The sequence below is a fragment of the Centroberyx gerrardi genome, chromosome 23 (genome assembly GCF_048128805.1).
Source record: "Centroberyx gerrardi isolate f3 chromosome 23, fCenGer3.hap1.cur.20231027, whole genome shotgun sequence".
Classification (NCBI taxonomy): Eukaryota; Metazoa; Chordata; class Actinopteri; order Beryciformes; family Berycidae; genus Centroberyx; species Centroberyx gerrardi.
Genome location: NC_136019.1, coordinates 14,673,832 through 14,698,164, shown reverse-complemented (window position 1 = coordinate 14,698,164; position 24,333 = coordinate 14,673,832). Strand labels below are relative to the sequence as shown.

The following is a 24,333-nucleotide window of genomic DNA, read 5'->3' as shown; positions in this document are numbered from 1 at the left end:
ACTGCAGCCAAGATGGATAATCATATTCTCACTCTCCTTACCTTTGTTGTTGTAGACATCTAGGTAGTTGGGTGCTGAGAAGATGGTGATTAGGGACGGGAAGCCAGTGGTCTGACTCTTTCTGTACATGCGATATCTGGTAAAACAACGAAATGAGAAGCATCAGCCAGGATCACAGAGGTTACAATACATCACTCATGGATTGCTCATTGCCGTTCAGCCCTTGGGATATGATTAGGATCAAGTGTTGTTCTAGTCTGTTGTGTTTACTTTGGCTGTATTTCCCCTGAGTGTAACAGTTGATGTATCAGCAAGGGGGTCAATTCAGCTCGGCCTCAGGAGAGCAAGTCCCTGTGTTACAGGTGAAAGATGCCCTTACTGTATACCTGCACAGCTAGGATCAACTCAACCAATCCCTCATTCAAACCCAACTACTGCTTCTTTTTTCTCCCAGCAAAGGTCTGTGCTGTGTTTGTTGTTTTGGATGTCTGGAATGGAACAAAGCGTCAAGTAAACAAAGTAAAAGAAGTAACTCAAATGAGCCACACAAAAGACACGACTTATTCGCCACACCGCATTCGGCAAAAACAACCCCCCCCCCCCCCCAACAACATATTCCTTTTCAAGGAGATTAGAAGAAAAAGGTAGCAATTGCAGAAAAACAGAAATGAAAATAAATAACATTATTCTATGTGTGGTTTCAGGCAGCTTGGGGCAGCAGCCTCCTCTGAGACCAGGCAAGGTGTCCCATGTGACCACACTGTGGGAGTGCAATGGTAAACAACTGTGTGCTGTGCCTCCCACCGCCCTCGCCCTGCTTAGAGGGAAACCAACTGACACGTCCACCCACCCTGTTTTTAAAACCCAACTCTTGAAAGAGGCTTTCCAATGCCTTGGCTAAAAAAAATCCAAGGCACACTGTAGCCTCAAAACGCTCATCAAGGGAAAACAACACAGTGAGAGATAAGTTTGGTAGTGATTTTTGTATTGGTCTCACTGTTTTGTTGGCAGAGTTGTACAGCACTGGATGTGTTTGTATGTATGATGTATGATAAAGAGCATATAGCGACAATTTCCCAATCACTTTCCTATATTGTGAGGATGACAGGATGACATTAAACTAGAATGCCTGACAACATCTGCATTAACAGCCCCACATCTGGCCAACTTGCTCTTCGTAATGGATTCAATTTCATTTCTGGGTTTAACGGGACTTCTTCTGAAAGTTCAAACCGGGGCCTAACTTGCACTCCGGGCGGGCTCGAGCGAACCCTCCGAGCATTGGAAGAGGTTTTCAATTAATATCCAGGTCTGACGTTCTCTGCTGTGTGACGGTGCGGTGGGGAAAAAGAAGTGGCGGGCCGACGGCAAACAACACTCACCCAGCATCCTGCGCTTCATGGGCCCGGATGACAGATAATAAGTTATTGTGTTGTAGAAAGTCACAGACTGCAGGGTAGCTGTTGAATAAAGAGACAGACATTTGGTTTACTCATAAATCAAGAAAAATCCCAGTAAGATGGAGCACAATAATCAATATAAATAACTAAATAAGTCATGAGTATATTGATTGTGCTCACAGAGACGCCGTGGATACACTCAGTTCAAGCTTTGTTTGGTCTAAAACCAATTTGTGGCTGATAAAAAGGTGTGCTGCCTTGAGAGGTTGGTTGTAAATGTTTAAATGGTTTGCATTCCAAACCGCTATACATCAACTTTACTTCTTTTCTACTTGAAATTTCAGTTAATTTTCCAAAAAAATAGATTATACAATCTCTAAAAACTCAATATTTTTGTAAGCAAAAGGTCTTCTGATGACTCATACCCTAAATAATAATCCATGATATGCTGTACTTTCATACCCAGCAATCATATTGTGCTGTAAGAGGAGTAGGCGTCCTTTTTTTTTCAAATGGTGGATTTCATTTTAGAATAAAACTCTTCAAATAATGTCAAGTATGACACATGATTCATGCGAGGCTTTTTTCTTACAGAAAAAAAGGGATCAGTGGGAAGGGTCTGTGCATGTTTCGTACTCCTGCTGATCTGTTCAGCCTGCGAGCGGAGAGGCCAAAACTAACTGACAACAAACAAACTACAGTAAGGTTTCAGGGTTTTCCATTCTACAGCCGTTCATTCCCCGGCACCAGCTTCCACTGGAAATTTCCTTTGCTCTCAATGAAATAGACACAAGTCACGTCACTGCCAAAGAGCATTTCTTAAGTGAGATGCCTAGATGTTGAAACACTTCAAATATGAGTGCATGAGCTATAGAAATAGTACTTTTCAAAGTTACTTCTAAAGAGAGACAAACATTATGAAAACCCGGTGAACTTCAGCATCTGTGAATTATGGGATGCTGTCTAATGAACGAATGCCATGCAACCTGCTCCTGTTTTGTTCTGAAATCTTGCAATCAACAAAGTGATTGACAATTCAAATTGACACCTCAGCTGTACATCTGAAGCCATGCTACTGAACGTGGGAAGATGATTTTTTTTTAAACAATACTGCAGGCGAAATTCAGTGTTTTTTTTTGTACTCTTTCATTTCTAGATGCGTCTCATTAGCATAACAGTTGCTTTATGCTTTTCGCACCGAAGGGGATGAGGCTTTAGGGCAGCTAACAGCCTTGTGTGACATAGCAGACAGTGGAGCGATCAAACAAGGGCGACCCCATCATAATGTTTATTGTCAAAACGTTTGTCAGGGTGTGATTACTTCAATCAGCGGGGAACGCCTCATCTTGTCATACTGATTGAAATCCCAACCTCTTTCTATACTCGCTATCTCCCAACGCGTTTTTGTTCTCTGCTGTCATCCCACACTCCCAAAGACTTTGTAAGTAAAGCATGAAATGTGGTGTGCGTGTTCAAAATAGAGGTTCTGATAGCTATACTAAGTTCTGTACAGTTAGTCCAACCATGGTTCCTTGTAATCAACATATACAACAGGCTTCAAGATGATTGGACAGAGCTGTTGTAGAGTTTTGGCCAAGTTTGTGATAGGCCACACTCTCATTTAATGTCAGCTATATTGTATATCTGATTGGCCTGATTTTTAGACCATTTATATGTATGTCTGTGTTGGTGCACATATGTCAAAAATTGAAAAGGGGAAATAATTTAAAACTACAAATCTGTGGAAAATCCATCATGGGAGTTAGGAAAGGTTAATTAGATATCTTGGTGCCTGTAGACACAAGGACACATGCATGCATGACAAACACAATACATCTCTGCAGGCGGGACGTGAAAAGGAAGGAGTGGGAGTTGAGAGGGAATTAAAAATTTAAATAAGCCAACAGCATAGTGTTTTTTTGGAAAGGGTGGGGTGTCTGGGAGGGGAAGAATAGGGAATAAATATTTTACTTTTCTCTTGATTTCCTGCAGCAGATGTAGATAGAGGCCATTTGGACCTGTTCGGTAGACTAAATACATTTTGGCCTAGTTCGTTTTTGGCAGTTAGCATTTTGAGTTGAGAGCGTTTCCCATCTGTCCAATGACGAGGCACACATGTTAATGAGCTTGATGGACAACATGACAAGTTGTACATGATCCCAAAGAAAAAAAAAAGAGACAAAAGACTTCAGCATGTGTGTACTGAATGGCACTTCCCATGTTCACTATGTTGAAATTTAAGTATTAAACTTTTACATCCAATAGCCTCAGTAAACACCAATGATAAAGTATGAAAAAATATTTTCTACACTTTATGCTGTTACATCTACACTGCTGAGCGGAGGCTAGAATGATTGCAACCATATTCAAAACATGCAATTTCATGCCTCAGTTGTGTTTGTAAAACTGTTACGAGGGGGCCTATGGCGCTGGGGGAAGATCTCGGTCGCTGCAAGGCAGGAGAAACAAGGAAACAGACGTTTTTTGGCGGGGGGGTGTAGAGGAATGGCTCTCTCTCGGTCTGGCTCAAACTGTCTCATAAATCCAGAATGCCAGTGTGATGCCAATTAGCGGCCATCCCCTGGGCAGATGAAGTGGAGGACACTGATGAAAACAAGGCTCCAGAGGAATGTTGACCAAATGGCAGAAGGTTAACCGGGATGCTGGTACAGCAAAAACATGTGACAGAGGCGGACATCAAATCAGTAGTTTGAGGTCAACAGGCCACATACCTAACCTTTCCTTTCTGTCTCTTTCAGTCAAGTGACAACAGTGCCATTACCTCTTTACTGGGCAAATGTTCTTCTAACACAAACACAACTGCAATTGCGCTTCTGATGGCTCACATAAACATTAACAAACGATGTAAAAACCCAAACCCACTACAATAACAGCAGCACAGGAAGTTCATTTATAAGCAGTGGCATTAAAACACTATTCATTAGGTGGCTATAAAGCACCTGTTATTTAAAAAAAAAAAAGAAAAAGAGAAGAAGAAATTGCATATTAGAAGCCCAGGGACATTTCTGACTGCTTCTGCTGGCTTGCCCCGGGCTTGCCAGGGCCAAGTAAGCATCGCTCAGGCCATAATGAGCGGAGGGAGCACTGAACGCATTTAGAGAGAGGACTGTGCCCTGTGGTAATGTGCCAGTTCATTACATTTTGTGACAGTGCGAGCTGCCCGCTCCCAGCATTTCCTCTGTTTGTTCAGCTACTCGGCTCAATTTAAGGTAATGTGGGTTACATAAATACTGGCGACAGTCTAAGGAGAAGTCTTTGGGACTACTAATGCAGACCATATTCTTACTACTGTGGGGCTCCTACTCACACTCAGTTGTTCATGCCGAGTCTGACGATCAAGAAAATGAATGGAAAGAGCCTAGAAAATGACTACTTGGCAGGAGAGGTTCTTGATTTATCTGGTCAGTGACAGTGTAATGGTTATTTTTTGCTATTTTGTCTTGTTATAGTTGTTTATCATTAGTATTTTGTCTACTTCTATACCTGTATGCATGATGACTAAATATTCTGTCTGGGGTGGTCAGGAAAGTTTAGAAAATGTCCGGTGCATTGCTGTGATCAAGTTTCCACAGATAATACAGCCAAAATTCATCAGTGATTTAATTTTCCTTCTACTGAAAGTGGTCAAAAGACCAAATGAAAACACATTTTTCCTCAGTTCATGTAGCCAGTAACAGCTACTCGGATCCCCTTTTTTATTCCATGGTCAAATGCTTAGAAAAATAATAGTGTATTTGCTTAATTTAGAAACTCTCTCATGGATTGAAGATCGTGGACCTTGTGTGATGCTAGCATTTAACAATGGCAGTAAATACAGCTGATATCTGGACACCAGTTTGCTACTTTCAAAGTGAACAAAAAAAATGTTTCTTTGGAGATTTAGTTCAATTTTACCGTTACAGATACAGCTTTCAATATCTGTAAACATCGGATCGCTCTCGAAATCAGGGACATAATACAAGTCAGCCTTGTAAAAGCGTGAGCGCTCACCTGTAGAAGTAGGAACAGCCTCGCACTGTGTTGTGTGTGAAATGCTCTTGGCTCTTCTCATTCCCAAAGTCCTCCAGGGGGTCGGACCACAGCAGATCGCACATTGGTCCATAGGCCGGAGGCTCTTTGAATCTGTCTAGCTGTGGGAAGAAAGTTAAGGACTCCGTCAGTCTGTTTGACTCGATCAGTGAGAAAATGACTTGTGCATAAATTGTGCATTTATCACAGAGGAAAATATTTCTCTTTCTGTGGCTGCTGCCGTCAAGATCATAATGAAATTGGTACCCCAAGCACTTGCTCATAGAAGTGATGTTAAACTCTATTGAAGGTGAAAATGAGTCGAATGTAGAGGACATAAAGTGTAGATGACTTGTCAAAGACATCGCTCACCTTTCAATAGACTAGTAGGGGTTTTGGAGAGGACGGGCAATGCTCTGTGGTAGCCATTCATTTGGAACAATGACGTCTTAACGTAAACGACTTTGCTTTGAGCCAAGGATAGCTCTTTCTCCAACAAAAGCTCGCGGATTACTGGACGGATGGCATGATGGACACTTCAATAGGACAAATTCTATTATGCATGCATTTGGAATTATTGAATTAGTCTGAAAGCGGGATCCGACTCTTCAACATTTTTTAATCAGAGTGAGGACCAGACTGGCGCTTACAATCCCCGTGTCCAAGTTCTGAACACTATTTGAGGCAGATCTGGGAGAATTACTTCGTGTAGTGCCACCAAGGTTATTATTTTCAAAGCACGTCCTACTAAAATGGATGCAGCTTTTTCCTCATCGACTTCGACTGAATAGAAAAAGACGGGATGCTTTGATTTTTACCAAATTAATTGTATTTACAATTTACCCCCCCGCTGGTAAACACGCACACACAGCTTTTTGAAATGATAGAGAAAAGAGTCTTGAATCAGACACATACTTTCCTGATGTCGTCAAGATTTGTGATTTCTGGGGACAGTCCTCCGTGTACACACAGGAACTGCTGGTTCATAAGGGCAGCCAGGGGAAGGCAGTCGAAGGCGTCCATACATGCGTCATACACCCTCTCTGAATACTTAATTCTACCTGTCAGGGGGGGAAAACAGGGCAGGGAGTGAGAGCGCCGCCAAGTCAAACAACACAGGCTCTCTCACACTGGGGCAGTGTGCTGCACTGGGACAGAAAGGCTCTCGAAAAAAGCGCCAAAAAACATCCCAAAGACATTTTAGAAAAACAGCGTAATTTCACAGTGCCTTTGTGTTTTTTTCCCCACTCCGTCTGAGTCCAACAGAAATAGTTTTGACATGTGTAAATATCAAGGAGGGCAAGAATCTGACGGAATCCGTTACCACGCCAGAGGGCACTTTTCTGTGAGCGTTTGAGGTCAGTGGCAGTACTGGATGCATAATGAACCGCTTTTAGAAAGAATAACTCAATTCTCCCTCCACTCTGCACTGAGCTTCACAGGCCAGACTGCTTGGACACAATTTTGATGGGAAAATAAAGTGCCGAAGCATTACTTACATTCCTGCTTAAATGTGAAATACTCTGTTAAATGTCTACATTCATGGTTCCCACGCAGCAAAAACAGTGTTTTGGGGTAAAGGATCTTTAAGGCCCACAAGTACAGCACACACTGAAACGAGAAGAACAAAAGGGGATCGGGGAGTGAGTTAGCGTGTCATCTTTATATAACACTGGAAACATAAACCATTAAGTCAGACTTTGTCAATTTCACGGAGTGGCATGATACAGCAATTCCACTTATAATGAAACATTCATGCAGTACATTTTGTGACACGTTTCAAGCTCGCTCAAAGAGAGGAGAAACCTTGGAATATCTGCGAACCCTCAGAGAAGATAGGCACAACTCTCCATTAAAATATGTTTTATTAATAAACGTATCATGTTTCAGATGATGAGCTGGCAGGAAATACATATCTAAGCAAATTCCTATCTGCAGTACCAGACTAAATACTTGCATTGTGCCTTATATTGATTGACTTTCTCTACATACATACACCGAAGAAATAGCATTTGTTATCCGGTCTACATTTTGAAGTTATTACAATATATATAAAAAAAATACATTAGAGACTTCAGCCTTGAGCATATTACCATTCCAATATCTGCAACCTGATTTGAACTACGCTCAGAGAAAGCTATTAATAAACACAGCTTCGCTAGGGCACATGGTGTGTGTCACACTTGATTTAGCACTTGTGAAAAAAAAAAAAAAAAAGAAAAAACGCATACAAGACTTACTTCAATACTGAAATACCCTCTGTCAACGTAGTCCCCCAGGAAAAGGTAGCGCGTGGATGCTGGTGATCCTCCTACTTCAAACAGCTTCATCAGGTCAAAGAACTGCCCATGGATGTCTCCGCAAACTGCAATACGACATGAAGGGAAAGAAAAGCACATTAGGACAACGGCTATTTTTACACCTGAGGAGCAGGAGATGACAGACTACAGTATGTAACACTGCTGATTTCCATTCTGTCCATCAGATGTGAAAGGCTCTGATGATGTATATCCCTGTAAAACTAGATTAGATTAAGATGGGTGTGAGTTCGTGAGGAATGGCAGGTTTTCTCCTGGACCCTGGGAAAACCTCCTGCAGCTTCAACTACTGATTAGTACATTAATATTTATCCAGTCAATATTTAGTTTGTTGCTTAAAAAAGTGGGAAAAAAATTATACCGTTTGTGTAAATTCCTCATTTGTAACTGAAATCCTTCTAGTGGTTCAGCACTCAACTGATGCTTGATACATGATAATATACACAGAGGTAGAATAGAGCATGGGTTGCATTACATCACACAGGGAATGTTGATTTGTACAGTATAGGATGAATAATGAGAGCCTTGCCTGGATCGATACCCTTCAAAACCAATGAAAGAATGTGAATATGGTGGCAAGTCACATTCTCTACCAGGCATTATGCCTTGTATTTCTGTGGCAGCAGCTGCATGTTGGCAGCAGTATTCACATTGACTTGATGTCATGTTATGAATGCCATCAGAAACATCAGAGCCTATCAGTATGTACATACAGATCCAACTGTCTTTGTCGCAGTGCCACCATGAGTAAGCCTCTTCTCCTCCTACTTTCTCCCACCACAAAGTACTGTAAGATTACCAAGCACTGATTGGCAATATTTAAGTGCAGAGGTGAGAATAAGCCAACAGTGAGTGTGCATTTCCATGAAAAGGCAAGTTTGCTTTTCCACCACACTCTCTTTCTGCTTCTTTATCACCTTGGGACACATTCATTTCAGGAACTAGCTAGTTAAGACTTAATTTGGGCACACCTTGCCTTGCCAAATACACTAAAAGTTCATTGGCTGAAACCACTGGGAAGCTTTCAGTTGAATGCATTGCTGATCAAATCTTATTAAGGGCGTTGTAATGAAAGCAACAGTTTTTTATACCAATTACAAACAGAGAATTCCTCAGGACCGGTTCATACAGCCCCCCCCCCCCCAACAGTACTGACAGGAATTCCAATATACTCTCACCACTGTTAAAGCCACTATATAACTTGACTTATTTCAATCTAATGACATATTACTTCGTTATTTCTATTCCATACAGGCACATAACAGCGGGCCGGGAAGCTGTTAAGTAGTGTCTGGGGATCGTTGTGGGACAGGCCCACCGCGCCTGAAATCAGGAACCGCAAATCACTCAAACTGGATTGCTTTCCTATCGCCCTGTGTGACCCTATACTCTACTGCTCCCTAGGGAGACGAGGGGAGCAGAGGCCACCGGAGATTTGCTGCTTAGCAGCTGTAGACTGACAGGGTGCATGTCTGATTAAAGAGCTCCTGCTCAATTTTGTAGATACTTGATCTGTAGATATCTTTTCCCATTAATAAATCTTCTTATCTAAAAAAAAAAATGGGAGTCTGGGTTAATGGCTGTAGAAGTGTGTCTAAAAGTATCCAGTCTGCCCCTGACCTCTGATGTTATATCCAGAGACTTGCATGCACCTTCATGAAGAGCTTAGGTTCCAGCAAATGCCAAGACATTTAATGCATAGAATATGCATAAGTCTGTACAGGGTATCATTAAATCAAAATAGCCAACAGCACCAACAGACACACTGATATAATGAACCATTTTCCATTTCTGACCTTATACCTCTCTATAGAAAACAAGTGTGAAAAATGACCTTTGCCACCACAAAACAAAGGTAACAATCAACACTGTTCATGTGAACACTATTGCGATGACAGCAGTAAGCGTGGCATCCAAGCATGATGTCAAAGTGGTGCAATTCACCTATTCTTCATGCAATCAACTAATTAAGTCATTAACAACAGGGTGAATGGAGTGAAATCTAATTTGAAAAGGACACATGCTAACTTCTCACATGGCTGTTTGTTGCTCTATGAACTGCATCTAGCAGCAAGAATTAGAATGGAAGCCTGTGAAAAAGCCTTTCAGAGAGACGCCCAATTAGTGCGAACTGGAGGACAGCGTTGGAGAGCAATTAGCTCAAGTTACAAGCCCCGTGAGACAGACAGCTCGGAGAATCTGCTCTCCTCGACTGCATCGTAAACCGTCAGTTTACCATTTGTCTTTTATTAAACCCACACTGTGTAAATTGTTTAATTCCACAGTAGGGACAAACTTCAAAAAGGCGCCTTGTAATCTGCGTCCGATTTCTAAAGGTGTCCTCGCACTCGCCCTTGCAATCAAGTGCTCCCATTACCAGCATGAAGCACCGGTCTGTTTTAGATCGGCTGAAGGTTCCTGGCAAAATGGATTTACTGGAACAAAGACGACACAAATGGTGCTTGAATAGATAAAACTCAAGCTGTAATTATTATGGAATTGTTATTATATTAATAAAATATATTGCTGCTGTTTGAAAACAAAACAAGCGACTTTAATTAAGTTGTTTTTAACTTTGACTTGAATTGAAAGTTGGCATGGTGTATGTATTGAGCGAGTTTCATAACCCTTGTGCTATAAAACCTGTTAAAACCCCACTATACAATGTCACAAAAACACAACCATCAAAATAAGCAAAAATAAGATAAATGTTCTTCGTCCAACAATACCAATATTCTTGTTTATTTTGGTGACATGCCTGCTGGTCACCTCTGAAGGATAAACAAGGTAAGGTATCATTAAATTTCAAGTTGCAATGCAACAAAAAAACAAAATCAATATATTTTGCACTGAAATGAAAGGACAATAAAATTAGGCATCCTACTGATTCATGGCACTTTACCAGGGAGACTGCATGATGCCAAGGCTGGTTATTGCTATGGAAACATCTCAATGGCATGAAAACCTTTCAACAATGACAACTCATATCACTGAAAAAAAATTCCTCAGCTGTCACTGACTTGATAAAGGACCTGTAAGAGCACTGGCAACGACAACACCGCAATGTTTCCATTGTGTGGGAACACATAGATGCATGCAATAGGCAACAGCTCCTCTCTAAAGCAATTTTCCTGAAAACATTCACAACAGACTGTGCTCTGCAGTGCAGTATGTCCAATGGATGACCACCAAGAGAGCAATTATTGTTAAAATATATTGTTTACTGCTCGCCGCTGAAATGTGGGGGCTAGATTCAAACTGCAACTATATGAGCGCTCTTAAAACTCACAGCCTTCAGTGGGAAATTAACAATATTTCCATGTTTTTAAAAGTCAACACTGCAGGTGGGCATCCAAAGAGGGAGCAAGTGGCCGCAGAAGCACCTGAAGCACACGTCAGAAACGCTGTGTGTGGGAGGACGGCATCGCCAGCTCTGGACAAAGCCGACCTTTAGCAAAGCTGTCATTAGCCGGCGATGGAAACAAAAGCAGGGTGACACGGGGATGGCCACAGTTCAATCACAGGCCACGAAGACCTGAAGCAAGGGTCGCGGTGAATTGCGGTCGCCTCTTCTGTGTAGGCGCTGCTGGATGATGATGGTCGCTGCGTGTGCAAATTAAATAGAAACCCTGCGATGGTTCACTCGCTTTATCACAGCAAACACATACAATCCACCTCTCCCTCTGCTCCAGTACACCTACAGACACGCTTTCCCTCCCTCTCATCACACACACAAACACATAGACACAAAAAAACGAGGCGAGAACCAAAGCCCACATAAGAAGAGCAGGTGGGAGTACATTATCTGGAGTGAGATACAATTTGTTCTGGCCATCTCCTGCTTGTGCGCTAGAGTGATCTCCCTGAGTAGCAGCATATCAGCGGGCAGCAGCTACTGAGTGGGTGGTGGGCATTACACAACCCGGCTTCAGAACCTACACAGGCCACTCCAAAGGCCAAGCTCATTGAGCTGCAGAAATCCACGGGGAGGCAGACTATGCCAGATCATCGTTTGATTGAGCAGACTTGATGATAACAATACTCCGGGCTTTACGTTGGCACTTTTTCAGAGCTAAAATCCTGCAGAGCACACATTTACACAAAGGCGGAGGTGGAGCATGCAATCTGCTGAGAAACTCTAATACTATATAACCATGTTAAAATGCTACTACTACTATTACTACTAATAATAATAATAAACTAAATGTTAAAAAGTAAGGGAACTAATTACTCGGTTGTTTGCCTTCTTTCCATTCGCCTTCACTTCGAATGTCAAAAGGTGTGATGCATGGCGGCAGTATTCATACAAGTGTGTTTCCTATTGCACGGCTGTTGCATAAGAACGTATTGGAAAGGTATAAAGGATGTCAGGAAGGCCTGGCAATGCAGCACAGAGCAAAACTGCCATCCTCATCAAGGTTGCTTGTCTCAATAGGCCTTTTGTAAGGTCTGCAGAGAGCAAATTACTCCCCAATCAAGGTCTTAAAGGATAAGGCCGGTGTTTTTTAATGCATTGCTTACCGTCAACAAATCCTATGAAAATAACAAAATCAACAATGCGTTTGCTCTACTCCCGTTACTTTCTGACTTCCCACGTGCCATTTTTAGCCGTCAACCCGGAAGTCATTGGCTCCAATTGTAAGCTAAAAACCTTGAAATACAGCTCACAAAGACATAGTTTCCATTTTAAAAATCGCTAACTGTTACCACGAAAAGTCAAGCTATTGTAGTTATTACCAAATCAAATTCAAATGGGAACAAATTCTTCATTACGCCGGGGACTATTTTCGGTGCTACGGAACTACTTTCCTGAGATCGCAAATGTCTTTACAGCCGGCTTATTAAGTTGTTTGAGGAAAAAGTCGGCTGGCCCGGTACATCGCGATGATGAAATATGTTGCCCAGAGCAACGGCATGGCTCTGTGACGTGTTTTTAATCGTTTTTTTAATACAATGGAGTTCTATGGCTGCTGGGACATGGCTTCATTGGGCACCGGCTACATGGACGAGATTTGCTGGCAAAACAAAATCATTGCTGATTTTGTTATTTTCATAGGATTTGTTGACGGTAAGCAATGCATTAAAAAACACCGGCCTTATCCTTTAACATTTCCTCACACAGAATACTTCACCATTTAATAATAATTATACATACATAATGACAATATGCAATACAGACAAAATGGATCTATTTAAGTAAAAACAACTAAACCCTCAAATGCTCTTTAGTGATTATATTGTGCAGTGTGCTCTATGCATCCCATGAAAACTATCATTTCAAGTGCAACGTGTATCGGTGCATTTTAGTGATCGAGCTCCGACTTGGATTCAACTTGGTTTTCTATGCGATGCAGCCAAACTGGTAACAAGTGCACGGACAGTGTTAAAACTAGGTGTTGCCTGGTGATGTGGCTGCAGAAGCTCTGCTGATGGTTGACTTGTGCGAGGGCCATGGGAGCAGCTTGTACTCTGTGGCCTAAGCCGGCTCCCTTCGTCACGCCCCCCTCCCTCCATGAAACCCCACCTGCCATCTGGCTCAACCAGGAAGTGACTATGTGTCAAGAGTGTATAGGAGGGCTGAGGGAGAGAGGGAGAGGGAGAGAGGGAGAGAGGGAGAGAGAGAGAGAGAGAGAGAGAGAGAGAGAGAGAGAGAGAGACATGTCGTTCTGGTCTCTTGCATCTATGATAAATATTTACATACAAATTTGCTGACCATGTGTCATGTTGTGATTGGGGGTGTGTATTGAAGGGGAGAAGAAGAGAGAGCAAAAGAGAGAAACACAGAGAGAGAGAGAGGGAGAGAGAGAGAGAGAGAGAGAGAGAGAGAGAGAGAGAGAGAGAGAGACAGACAGACAGAGAGCAAGAAACAGACAGATAAAACATGGCGGACAGACAGAAGAGGCTAGTACTGAGAAACAAGGAAATGTTTATATGGAATGGCCTGTGTGTATGTGTGTGTGTGTGTGTGTGTGTATGTGTGTGTGTGTGTGTGTGTGTGTGCACGCTTTGCATGAGAGAGAGAGACAGAGAGAGAGAGCAATAGAGATCCTTCTTTAACAGGACTACTGAGTGGGAGAGGGGTTGAGACAGGGGTGTTGTGTAGGAGGGAAAGAAGTGCCTCATTGCCATGCTCGTGCACACAAGCGCATGCACACACACACACACACACACACACACACAAACACACAGTTCCTCAGAATCCCTCGCTTAAACACAGAACAAAGCTAACCTCCGTTTCTACTCACTTCATACAACAAAGGCACTAGATTTACTGGTCAATCAACAATTTTACCCGTTGTAAAATCTGACAAAAAAAGCTTAGGGGCTTCCTGGAATTGGAACGACAATCTGACCAGACTTGAAGCTCATTGGTTTAAATGGGCAGACGTGAAGCTCATTGGCCTGCTCAACGGTACAGCACACCTGACTCTCTATGTGTGTGTAATAAACACAGAGGCAGGTAAGAAGGCTCGCAATTGCCTGACCTATTTGAGCCTCGTTAAGCTCTACTCTCTTTAACAGCTAAACAAGACATTCTCCTGCCATAACGCCCTCAGCAAACACTGGAGACCTAGCCTTTTGTGTAAAAAAAATAGGGATCACACATACATTTACTCAGGATAAAATGCAAATATGTACATAGGCCTACATATATATATTTTGGGAGTGATCTCTATTAGGAAATGATGGGTTGCCATAGCTCCTCTGAGTGGCTCTCTGCCTCTGATTACAACGACATCAAAGAAGCCTCATCAGAAAGTCTAATGGGGGAACCAGGCACTTGACCAGGAAGAAAGGCAACAATAGCTGCGTTAGATCTGTGCATATATGCATCAGTCTGCCTCCGACTAAGTTTCTTCACAGAGGCAGATGTGAATCAGCTGAATTTCAACTCGCAGGCGGCTGCTGAGAGAACTGCTCAAACGTTAAAAAAACAATAAATCTTGTGAAAAATGAGTAACGGCAAAGAAGTGGCAGAAAATGTCACAGCTTTTCGTTTTGTTTGTGTTTTGGTTTTTTTTTACACCGGAATGGTTAATGGCTCTAATTAGAAGGAGGCAAACGTTTCCTATTCCGTTTCTTCAAGGTTAGCAGGTGTTTTCAAAGTCGGCCAGTGCGGGAACAGAGATAGTCCCTGTTGGGCCTGTCTGTTCCAGTGGGGTGTTTTAAAGCATGAAGCAGCCTCGGTGAGCGAGCGTCAGAAAGCTTGTTAGTTCTGACAAACTGGGTGAATTGACCCTCTGCGCTTGTTAAAATACATTGCCGTGGCTTGCAGCATGGTCCGCGTTTGGCCTAGAGGCACAATGACTCACTTATTACGTTTTCATACTGATTTTCATCATGCAAACCTCTCTGTCTGAGCCCTGCTTTTGGTATGTCTATACTAGGCCATGTGTACAACCAGTGTGCGGTGTTTGTCTACTGACCCGTCACGGGAGCCTCGATGTCCAGCAGGTTCTTCTCTGCGCGCAAGATGGCGGCGCCCTCTCCGATGAGCCGCAGGGCCACCCCTTCCTCCACGCGGCCCTCCTTGGTTAGGTGGGCTTTCAGCACATCCACCTTGGGCTTCCCCTCGCTGTCGAACACCTCTTTGGCCGTGAGTCGGTGGCTGGGGGGGAACGGGACGGCTGCAAGGGGGAAACACAAGAGGAGAGTTTAGCCTGTTGTTCAGTCTTTCAGTGGTAAATGCAGATAGTAGCATCTTTTTAATCCTGATGTACTTTATTTTTCACTGGCAAAAGGATAATCAAGATACACAGGTAATTCCACATCACCGAGGAAACGGCAATTAAGCCGTTTGATTAGCGTGTATCTTCCAGGGGATCCGCTCCCTGCAGGAGAGGCGGTTAGTGTTTCTTCCCGTGCTTGGAGCCCACCCTCGGAGACAATTTACCTGATTGCTGCTATGATCTGCGAGTCATTTCATTTAAAACAAACCTGCACAATTGCTAGGGACAGTGGGTTCGCCTGGCAATGTCTGTGGCAGAATTGGAGATATCAGTCACTGAGCAGAAAACAGATATCTACTTGAAAATACTGTCATTTTCCTTCTGTTTTGTTAATATAAAAGAGCATTTCATATGGGGAAAAAGTCTAAAGTCTGTGGATATGCTCTCTTCAAGTGTTCAATGTGTCAAACCATTCCCATCCATTTTTAAAAAATATCCTCTGCTTTATGTATATGATTTGACGAATAGAGACAGTAATATAACTATACCGCAGTCTGGCATGTAGTTACTGATTTGTCAGTCAGAATTATTTAGACGACTGAGAGTACAATTATCTTTTTCTGAGGGTCTTGGAGGCATCATGGAAATTAGAGGACCCATTTCCACAACAAATCTCTGTTACTGTCAATTTCCATAATTAGTGCCTTGAAAAGAAGCTTTTCACTTCAATTCAATTCATTGTGCTCTAGTAATTTTGGATACAACCGATGCATTCAAGGCTGAACCCGGTTTGCATGCATTTCAATGTGAAATGGTGAACTTTCCAATCTATTCACAGCGGGACAAATAGGTGGTGCATGTTTTTTTCTTTTTCTTTCTTTTTTTTTTTTTTTATGCAAATAACCACATGAGAGTCTTCAAACCAACTTTAAATTAAAGGGGAACAAAGGTTGTCCTAATAACAAATGTCCACCCCAAAAAACAAGCTAATAGTTAAAAAAAAAAAAAAAGTATTAAGGTGTAAATGACGCCATTATCAATGGTAGCTTTTGGTGGAACCTAATATGTTAATATTTCCTTTTTATACCCCTCTGAGAAACATATTACTTATTGACAACCGCAAACAAAAAATACAAGGGACAAAAAGAAGACAATTAAAGACCATATCCAATAGACTTTTCTATTCAGCCCCTTCACAGCACTGAAAAATAGGACATGTTCTTAATTAACGTCCCTGTGCAGACTTTGCACATAGCATACTGGTGTGAGTAATGCACTCTGCCAGTAGCCATTACTGGAATACTGTTGAGCTGGCGGGGGGGTATCACAATTAAGATCCAATGATTTCCCAAAGGTGACATCAGCGGTAATCAGACCTCCACTTTATCTCTGTGTCGCACTGTGCTTAGCGACAGATAAAATTTGGTATCCTAATTGCAGTATTTAAAGCTTTCTAACAGGTGTACAACCAAACTGCACATTCACTGGACTCGCAGAGTTCCTTCAGTATCGCCCGGAATATTTCCAGCATTTCTACGGCTTTACCAATGTAACACACCCATGTGCAATAAGATGTCTGCTGCCTTGTTTGAGGTTATACAGTTCTCCGCACTTGTTCTAAAGTGCAATGCTCGAGCCAGTTAGCTACATTGCTAAGCTTCCTTGTGCCAAAAATGGCAAAATGCTAAGTCAAAAGTGCTGCGTTCAGGGACAAAGCCAGCAAGTGAAGGGAAAACCTATTTTCAATGATAGCAAATGTGAAACGAGTCAAGATTTTAGTTGCTGACAAGTTACCTAAGAACTTGGATTATTATAATGTTACCTACCTACCTAGTTTAATGTTAGGTGTTAGGCTATATGTTACATAAAACAGGTTAGATGTCTGACATCTTTATGCAACTTGCCCATTCAATTCCTTCAATGCATCATGTTGTTAATTTAGGACAACTGACAGTGTCAATACATTTGTGTTAATAATTTATTTCTGCTTTCCTCTTTCATGAAATCAAAACCTTTTATTTTTAAAGTTTGTAACATTTTTATGTATAAAGGGAATGATGGAGCGGACCCTTAAGACAAACATTGTTCATGCCAGACAATCGATGAGCTTAGTGACATTTTCTGAAACAATATCAGTGTCTCCACTCAGGTACCTGGGGCATTCAGAAATCCCCATCCAAGACAGAATTACCCCGGGGCCCCAGGCCGGCCTCCCCAAGCACCTGCTGTGCAACTCTAGCCCGATGCCAGGGCCTTGTGGCTTCTGACTTGAGTGACTACACCACACTCGCCCCCTGAGAAGGTGGGAACATACAGTATAAACACTCATATGAACTCTAATGAACCTCCGCCTAAACACACAGTCAGGTCTGTGCACATCCTCATCAGTTTGCACCGTGACTGAAAGGTCATTCAGTCATTTACAGATGCTGCTTTTAATTAGCTTTGAAATGACAGTTACATCAAGAATTTGCAACATCAGTGTGATGTCACAAATATTGCAGGCATGATGGAAGCGCACTGGGACGAATCACTGAATATGCATTTCCATAGCCGGTGTGACATGCTGTCAACATTTGAGTTGAGTATTTGCCAACTGTTAGCGGACAGGTTTCGTTTGCGGAGGATAGGTGTCCCCGCAAAGAAAAGCTGTAGCAGAAAAGCAATTGTTACCATCAGAGTGGCTGTGGATGTCGAGCGGGCCACATCTGTTGCCGCTGAAGCGACATAACACATTCTAAAATTCAAATTGTAAAGAATAACATTATTCTTTTAGAAAAATATTCCGCATGAAAGCTGTGGTTGTTGGCGCACTGGCAACCTCTCAACACATCATCCTCCCATTTCCTACAGTCATGACAATGGAAATACTGAGGACTTTCCCCTTGTGGAATTTCTAACAGCCCTCTTATTAGCAAGAGTAACACCCACCTCTTTGCCAGGGCATTACATGGCACAATGTTATGTTAGGTCCTACACTCTTCACTGAGCGGGCACGTCTAAAGAAAAAGCTTTTCTCTCATGACAAAAATGAAAAGTCATGGGCTGAGGAAAAAGGATTGCAACCTGAACGAACAACTACAGCAAGAGGGAAAGCTTGCGTCTAGGCCTTGGTTGTGTGCAGTTATTAAAACAAAGAAAATAAATGGTGGTGTCAAAAACTGCATTAAATAACGGGGCCACATCTCTGAGCCATTACACTAATTTGCCATTGCAAAGCTCTTGACAGTCAAAAGTCTGACAGAAAAAAATGAGTCTCAGCTGTCGTCTCAAGCTCCATAACTTTCCTTTCACACCTTGTTCCTCCCAAACCCTTCCATTTCCAACAGATGGATAAGGACATGCCCACACACACCAATTGTCGATTGTTGACCCTGTGCATCCAAACAACCATCCTATCTTGCAGTGCTTCATCGCTGTGAGAGCACAGACTGACCGGAGGCTACCTGCCTGAAACTCAGTATGACTCAAAGCTGGCCTCCATTAGCTGATCGCTTTCACTTTCATTAATTTCACCATTTCTCTGCCCCCTTCTGTTATGTAACTGGGAAATTGCACTGCAGGCTCATATCTAGTGAGAGAGCAGCGAGAGAGAGAGAGAGAGTCAGAGAGCAAGAAAGAGAGAGAGAACCAGGAGTCTGGTTTAACTTTCCCTGGTAATTTGTCTCAGATTAGCATTGCAATTTGCGACCTATAATTTTAAGCCATCCATCAGCCATTAAGTTTAAATGCAACACTAGTAGAGCCCTAAACCTCTGAAACTCTGGAGGGGGTGTTAAATTAACTCTCAAGTTTCTTTAATAAAAAGTATAACACAATATTGTGCTGGTCAACATGGTTTATACCGACATCTGACACTTTGTTAGAATAACCATTCCCTTCTACAGTATGTTAGTACTGGGTCTTGGGTCTTGTACACACAAGGCCTTAGCTCATCAACACCAGCAACCACCTTTGTTTATGAAAGGAATAATTATGCGAGTGTACAGCAGACATTCAGATTTGATTCTTGAGAAATCTGCACTACCAAGTGCAGCACATCTGAAACTGCCAATGAGCAGTGGGAGAACGGGCAGCTTGAAATGTTCAGGTTGGTCTAGTTCAGAGCTAACGCGATGTCTCTGAGGAATGAGACAGCGGGAGGTGTGCAGTCGTACAGCGCTGGACGGATCAGCTTAATTGGAGAAAGTGAGACAGACTATTGCAGAGCTCACCAAGCAGCCCCTGGCCATTTTCATTTAGTGAAGAATATATAGTGCAACAGAGAGGCTGGCCTGATCAGGCAGCATTAGATGTCTACAATTCCTGTTGCTCATTTTCCTTCCTGGCCTTCTCAGCTGTCTAAAAGCCGTGTGCAAAAGATTTATTATAAATAGATAATCAACGACAGTAGAATCGCGGTCACCGATGTTATTCAGGAGAGATATTTTTGAACTACTGAGCAAATGCAAATTCCAAACCATTGAACATAAATGCATTCTGTAACTTGGTAGAGTCAAAAAAAATTTAACTGCAGTGATACAGCTTCAATCACACAATATGATCTGCCAGTGGGCACCCAACTAGTGCTGACTACTGTAAGCAGTGGTGCCATTTTATATTGAGTTAAAAAAAATCTGCACAGCAATGCCCATGGCGAACGTCATTTTTTCTTTTGTTATGTCTGGCAAAAATACAAGTTAAGACAACAGTTCTGACCTTTCTCTCACGCTCCAGTGGGGTTCACAAACATTGCCTTATCACACCAGCAATTTCACTTGACTGCGGATGCCCCAGACGGGCATAAAGAACAAGCTATCTGATAATATCTGCCTCTAGAGAAAAAAAACCAAAACACCCAAAAACATTAAGTCTGCATTGTCTGAGTCTGGCTGGGATTGTGGCCAATAAGCGGGCATGGCTGGATTGGTTGAATTCCTTTGGAAACGGAAACAGCAGACCGCTTGGCAAGAGAAGCACCAAACTAAGATAAAATCCTCAAATTCCAGGGTTGGGAACCTAAATCCTGCAATGCACAGCACCTTTCAATCCAATGCGGAATTGACCCCAAGAAATTGCTGACAGGGCATGATGCAGCGGGAGTCCTCGGAGAGTGTGGGCGAGACTCTGGTTGGCAGTGCCCACGTCAGAACCCCCCCCCCCCCCCAGACAAGCCACCACGCCAGCAATTTCCCTGCCCTCAGCCTCAGCATGACCAATGGAAAGCTCAGCATGACCAACAGGGAGCTGAGGCAGAACAAAGACTAGAGAACGATGTGTGAAAGCAGCAAAGGTCAATTCGTACGGACAGAGGGTAGAATACCGGAAGTAAATTGACTGAACGGTGAAATATTATTATGCAAACGATGGGACGGGAGTGTGAAATTTGATCTAGAGCACGATACAGATCTATAGATTTACTTCCTGGTTCACGCGAGACAGTGTTCCCCTGATCCGTTTGCCTATCTGAATGAGGTTTCTCTGTGCTCTTCACCCTGAGGCATAGTAAGTGGCTGGTAGAGCAAAAAACCTCTCTGTAATAAACTAAGTGGAAGCTCACTATCTGATCCACTGGTGTAAATACAGCGCCAGGTAAGACAGCTCAACACAGCCAAAATGGAGCGGCGTGCAGCAGAATTTGTTTGCTGTAGGCATGCCATAGGCAACACACAGAGAAAAAAAATCTATATTTATATGCCCACTAAGACACTGACTAATGTGTCATAATGTTTCATAGTACCATTATAATGTAGCTATATCATCTGCATAAAAGAATACAATGAGTTGAATCTACCAGACAGGCTGTAATGGACAAGTAAAAAAAATAAATACAAAAAAAACCTCCATCTCTCAACATTTTTCAATCGCACTCTTAGCAGACTTGTTTCCAGCTAGAAGCCTTTTAGTGATGAAGTATTCACTGTGTGTACTGTATGTGCGCAGGACGATTGCCAAGTGTTGAATAGGGCACAAAGAGTGTGCAACTCATTTCCTAAACAGTGCTGGTCAGGGTTCTTTAATTAAATTACATAACTACTCTGAATTATAGAGGGATATGTTTAGCAGACAAGGATGAACAGAATGTATGAGCTTCTGTAGGCGGTAGGAGACAAAGGACATACTGTATAATAGAAAGCATCTAAACTCCAAATGTCACTTGGCAGCAGTTTCATTACTTCATTATTACACTCCTGCATAGTCCATTCTGGAGCCGATTACCTTTCATGCATAATGCAAAAGGTTGAGATCATATGGCTGTCTTAAGAACTGAAGCTGTTGAACCATATAAGACATTATATTGGTTAGGTGATAAATTATTTGCTACATGCTGTACCTCACGCACACATCAACATGGTGTCTCTACGTTAGGCCTCAAATTTGCATTTCGATACTTACAGAACTTTGCCTCCTCCTTCAGCCCATCTAGAAAGCCTATAAAGCTGTCAATCAATAATTCATAAGTCAGCACTCTAATGAAGTGATGCATTCCTCACATACAATTAACATAATAGGAATTCTGGTGGCAGAATGACGCCCACAGTCTACAGCGTAAATGGTGTATTATAATATGGACGGGATTACAAGAATATTTAAGAGGGGATTTATGGCTGCCAGCTTCATTTAGAGATTATTCTGAAGCAAAGAAATCAAAGCAGAAATGAACAGTAATCCTACTACGAAACCCCTCTTCCCATAAACAAGCTTCTACTGTGTACAAAGCTGGTCTAAGTCAGTGTGGAAAACTCCCTTCTCCACAGTCCAATTCAGAAAAACAATATTGTGTACATGAAAGGATGCAAAAGAGTATTTAATATGAAGGCAACAGGTTTTAGACTGATTCTTAACTGCTGTATGAGCTCTTAAGGAGCTATGGGCCAGAATGGGAAAAAAGGGCAGCCATTTCTGCAGTACAGTGTGTACTTCTTTACTTGCCAATAAAAGAGCGTCTCAAAATCTGGTCTTTCAAACACAAGTCACTTCATTTCCCAAGTTCAAGTTCTTGGACAATTCTCCAAAAGAAAGAGTTAATAGGACTGGAGTCTATTCTTGGGCCGATGCAGCAGCACAGCTGAATTCATACACCTGGTATATTTGCAATGTGACTCAATACAGAGAAGAAGAAACCTACTCAGGCTTTCCATACTGTGTCATATGTACATAAGGATGAAGAGCAATGGTAGTCAACCTATGGAGCAAAGGCTTCCCATCTGGCCACTGTAGACAGACCGTGGATTCAAAAGGCCTACAGGCTTTAAGGGCTAACAGAGAAAAGGTCACTTAGAAATTGGCGTGAACCTCTTTAGCATGCATTAGTAGAGATGGAAGCTGGCTCTGGACGAAACGCTTAGCAGAGCGCGGCTTTGAAGCTCGTGCCTTTGAGTACGCCGATTCAAGCTGCGATTATATCCGTGTGCAATACGGGAATGGGGTGGTTACTTCTGTGGTTGAAGCAGGAAGGAGGACAGAGCCAACAACACCCACCTTCCCAGAGACAGACAGTCGGAGAGAAAGAGGAAAGAGAGAAGGGGAGAGAGAGAGAGAGAGAGAGAGAGAGAGAGAGAGAGAGAGAGAGAGAGAGAGAGAGAGAGAGCGAGAGTGAGAGAGAGCCCTTGGCCGTGTCAGAGGAAGCAAAAAATGCAAAGGGGAAAGAGCAGAACTGTCAACAGAGACTCAGGAGGCCTACATCCAAGATAGATATCGTGCCATGAGGACACGCATTGCTTTGAAGAGGAACTTAATAGGCCCAACAAACAAAACAATCTTGATAATGATATTGAATGACTTGAGGGGGTCTTTGCAGACTACAAGGTGCGTATGTTTGGAGCCTCATGCAAACCATTAAAACACGCACACACAAGGAAAAAACTGAGACTTATTCTGAATGATTTCACAAATGACAAATTAAATATCTTTCCCTTTTCCTAGCATGTACTAATTTGTATGCTTTGTAAATATACATTTCATTACATTAATTATAATTTTTTTACAATGGCATTTGCAGAGTGGCCTAGTCCCCCCACTTCCCTAATCTATGGACACTAGTCAATGTCATAACCAATTGTAGCTCTAATGACTAGCTTCCCTCTAATGCTACCAGTGGACTATTTATAATACATTTACATTAAAGAGGCGGAGTCACTTCTCATTCCACCATCATCATCTGCTGCAGTGTTATAAGCTTTTACATCACATCAACAAACAGGAGAGATATTAGATAAAAGTGAGTAAAAGGGGTTGCCAAGGAAACAGCGCTGTGGAGTCTCAGTCTTAATCTTTCATCCATCAAAATATTGGCTTAAAAAAGAGTCGCCAGCAGCATGTTACGTTAGTGCTCCGTTATGTGGATCCGTGTCTGGTTATCACAAGAATTTTGGGGGCGTGCGCCTTATCGTGTACATTTGGACAGTTAATCATGTACATTCCAATATGCTTAGAAAACAACACATTAGCAGAACGTCCTTAGCGCAAACAACAGAAGTGAAATGGCGCTTTTCACAGCTGTTCACTGCATAACTTGTGTCTCCTGTGTAGGAATAGCACTGCACAGAGGTTTTCCCCTCAATGACAATTATCCAGGGATCCCCCGATTATGACAGACGGGCTGTGTACCGAACAAGCCAACAATACGCCCAAGACCACCATCCATCCTAGCTGTGAGGGTTGTCAAAGACCATCAAGCTCTCACACACAAACAACAGCCTATACAGCGCTGCCTGAGAGACCAGAGCGGCAGCAGCCTGCGAGTGAGTGACGAGCAAACGTAAATCCTGCTGTTGGCTCAACAGATTTTAGATGAGAAATCTAAAAGCGTTGGCAGCAGCAGGTGATCAAAATGCGCCGTTGCTCTGACAGCACTCTGACTAAGTCCCCGATTAATTAGTGAGGTTAGGGTTGGAAGTGTGGGAGGCTGGCGTGGGCGAACAGAGGGACGGATGG

General features: G+C 42.5%; 1 protein-coding gene across 1 annotated transcript in view; it reads right to left on the bottom strand.

Moving 5' to 3' along the window:
• The window catches only part of LOC139932698 (protein phosphatase 3 catalytic subunit alpha), a 64,037-nt gene that overhangs the window by 21,381 nt on the left and 18,323 nt on the right, over positions 1-24,333 (bottom strand). Inside the window, exons 2-8 of the mRNA XM_071926542.2 lie at positions 15,175-15,375; positions 7,670-7,794; positions 6,929-7,040; positions 6,345-6,490; positions 5,412-5,551; positions 1,383-1,460; positions 42-136 (exon numbers count right to left, since the gene is read on the bottom strand). Coding sequence (XP_071782643.1) covers positions 42-136; positions 1,383-1,460; positions 5,412-5,551; positions 6,345-6,490; positions 6,929-7,040; positions 7,670-7,794; positions 15,175-15,375 — 897 coding nt within the window. The remainder of the gene's footprint in view (positions 1-41; positions 137-1,382; positions 1,461-5,411; positions 5,552-6,344; positions 6,491-6,928; positions 7,041-7,669; positions 7,795-15,174; positions 15,376-24,333) is intronic.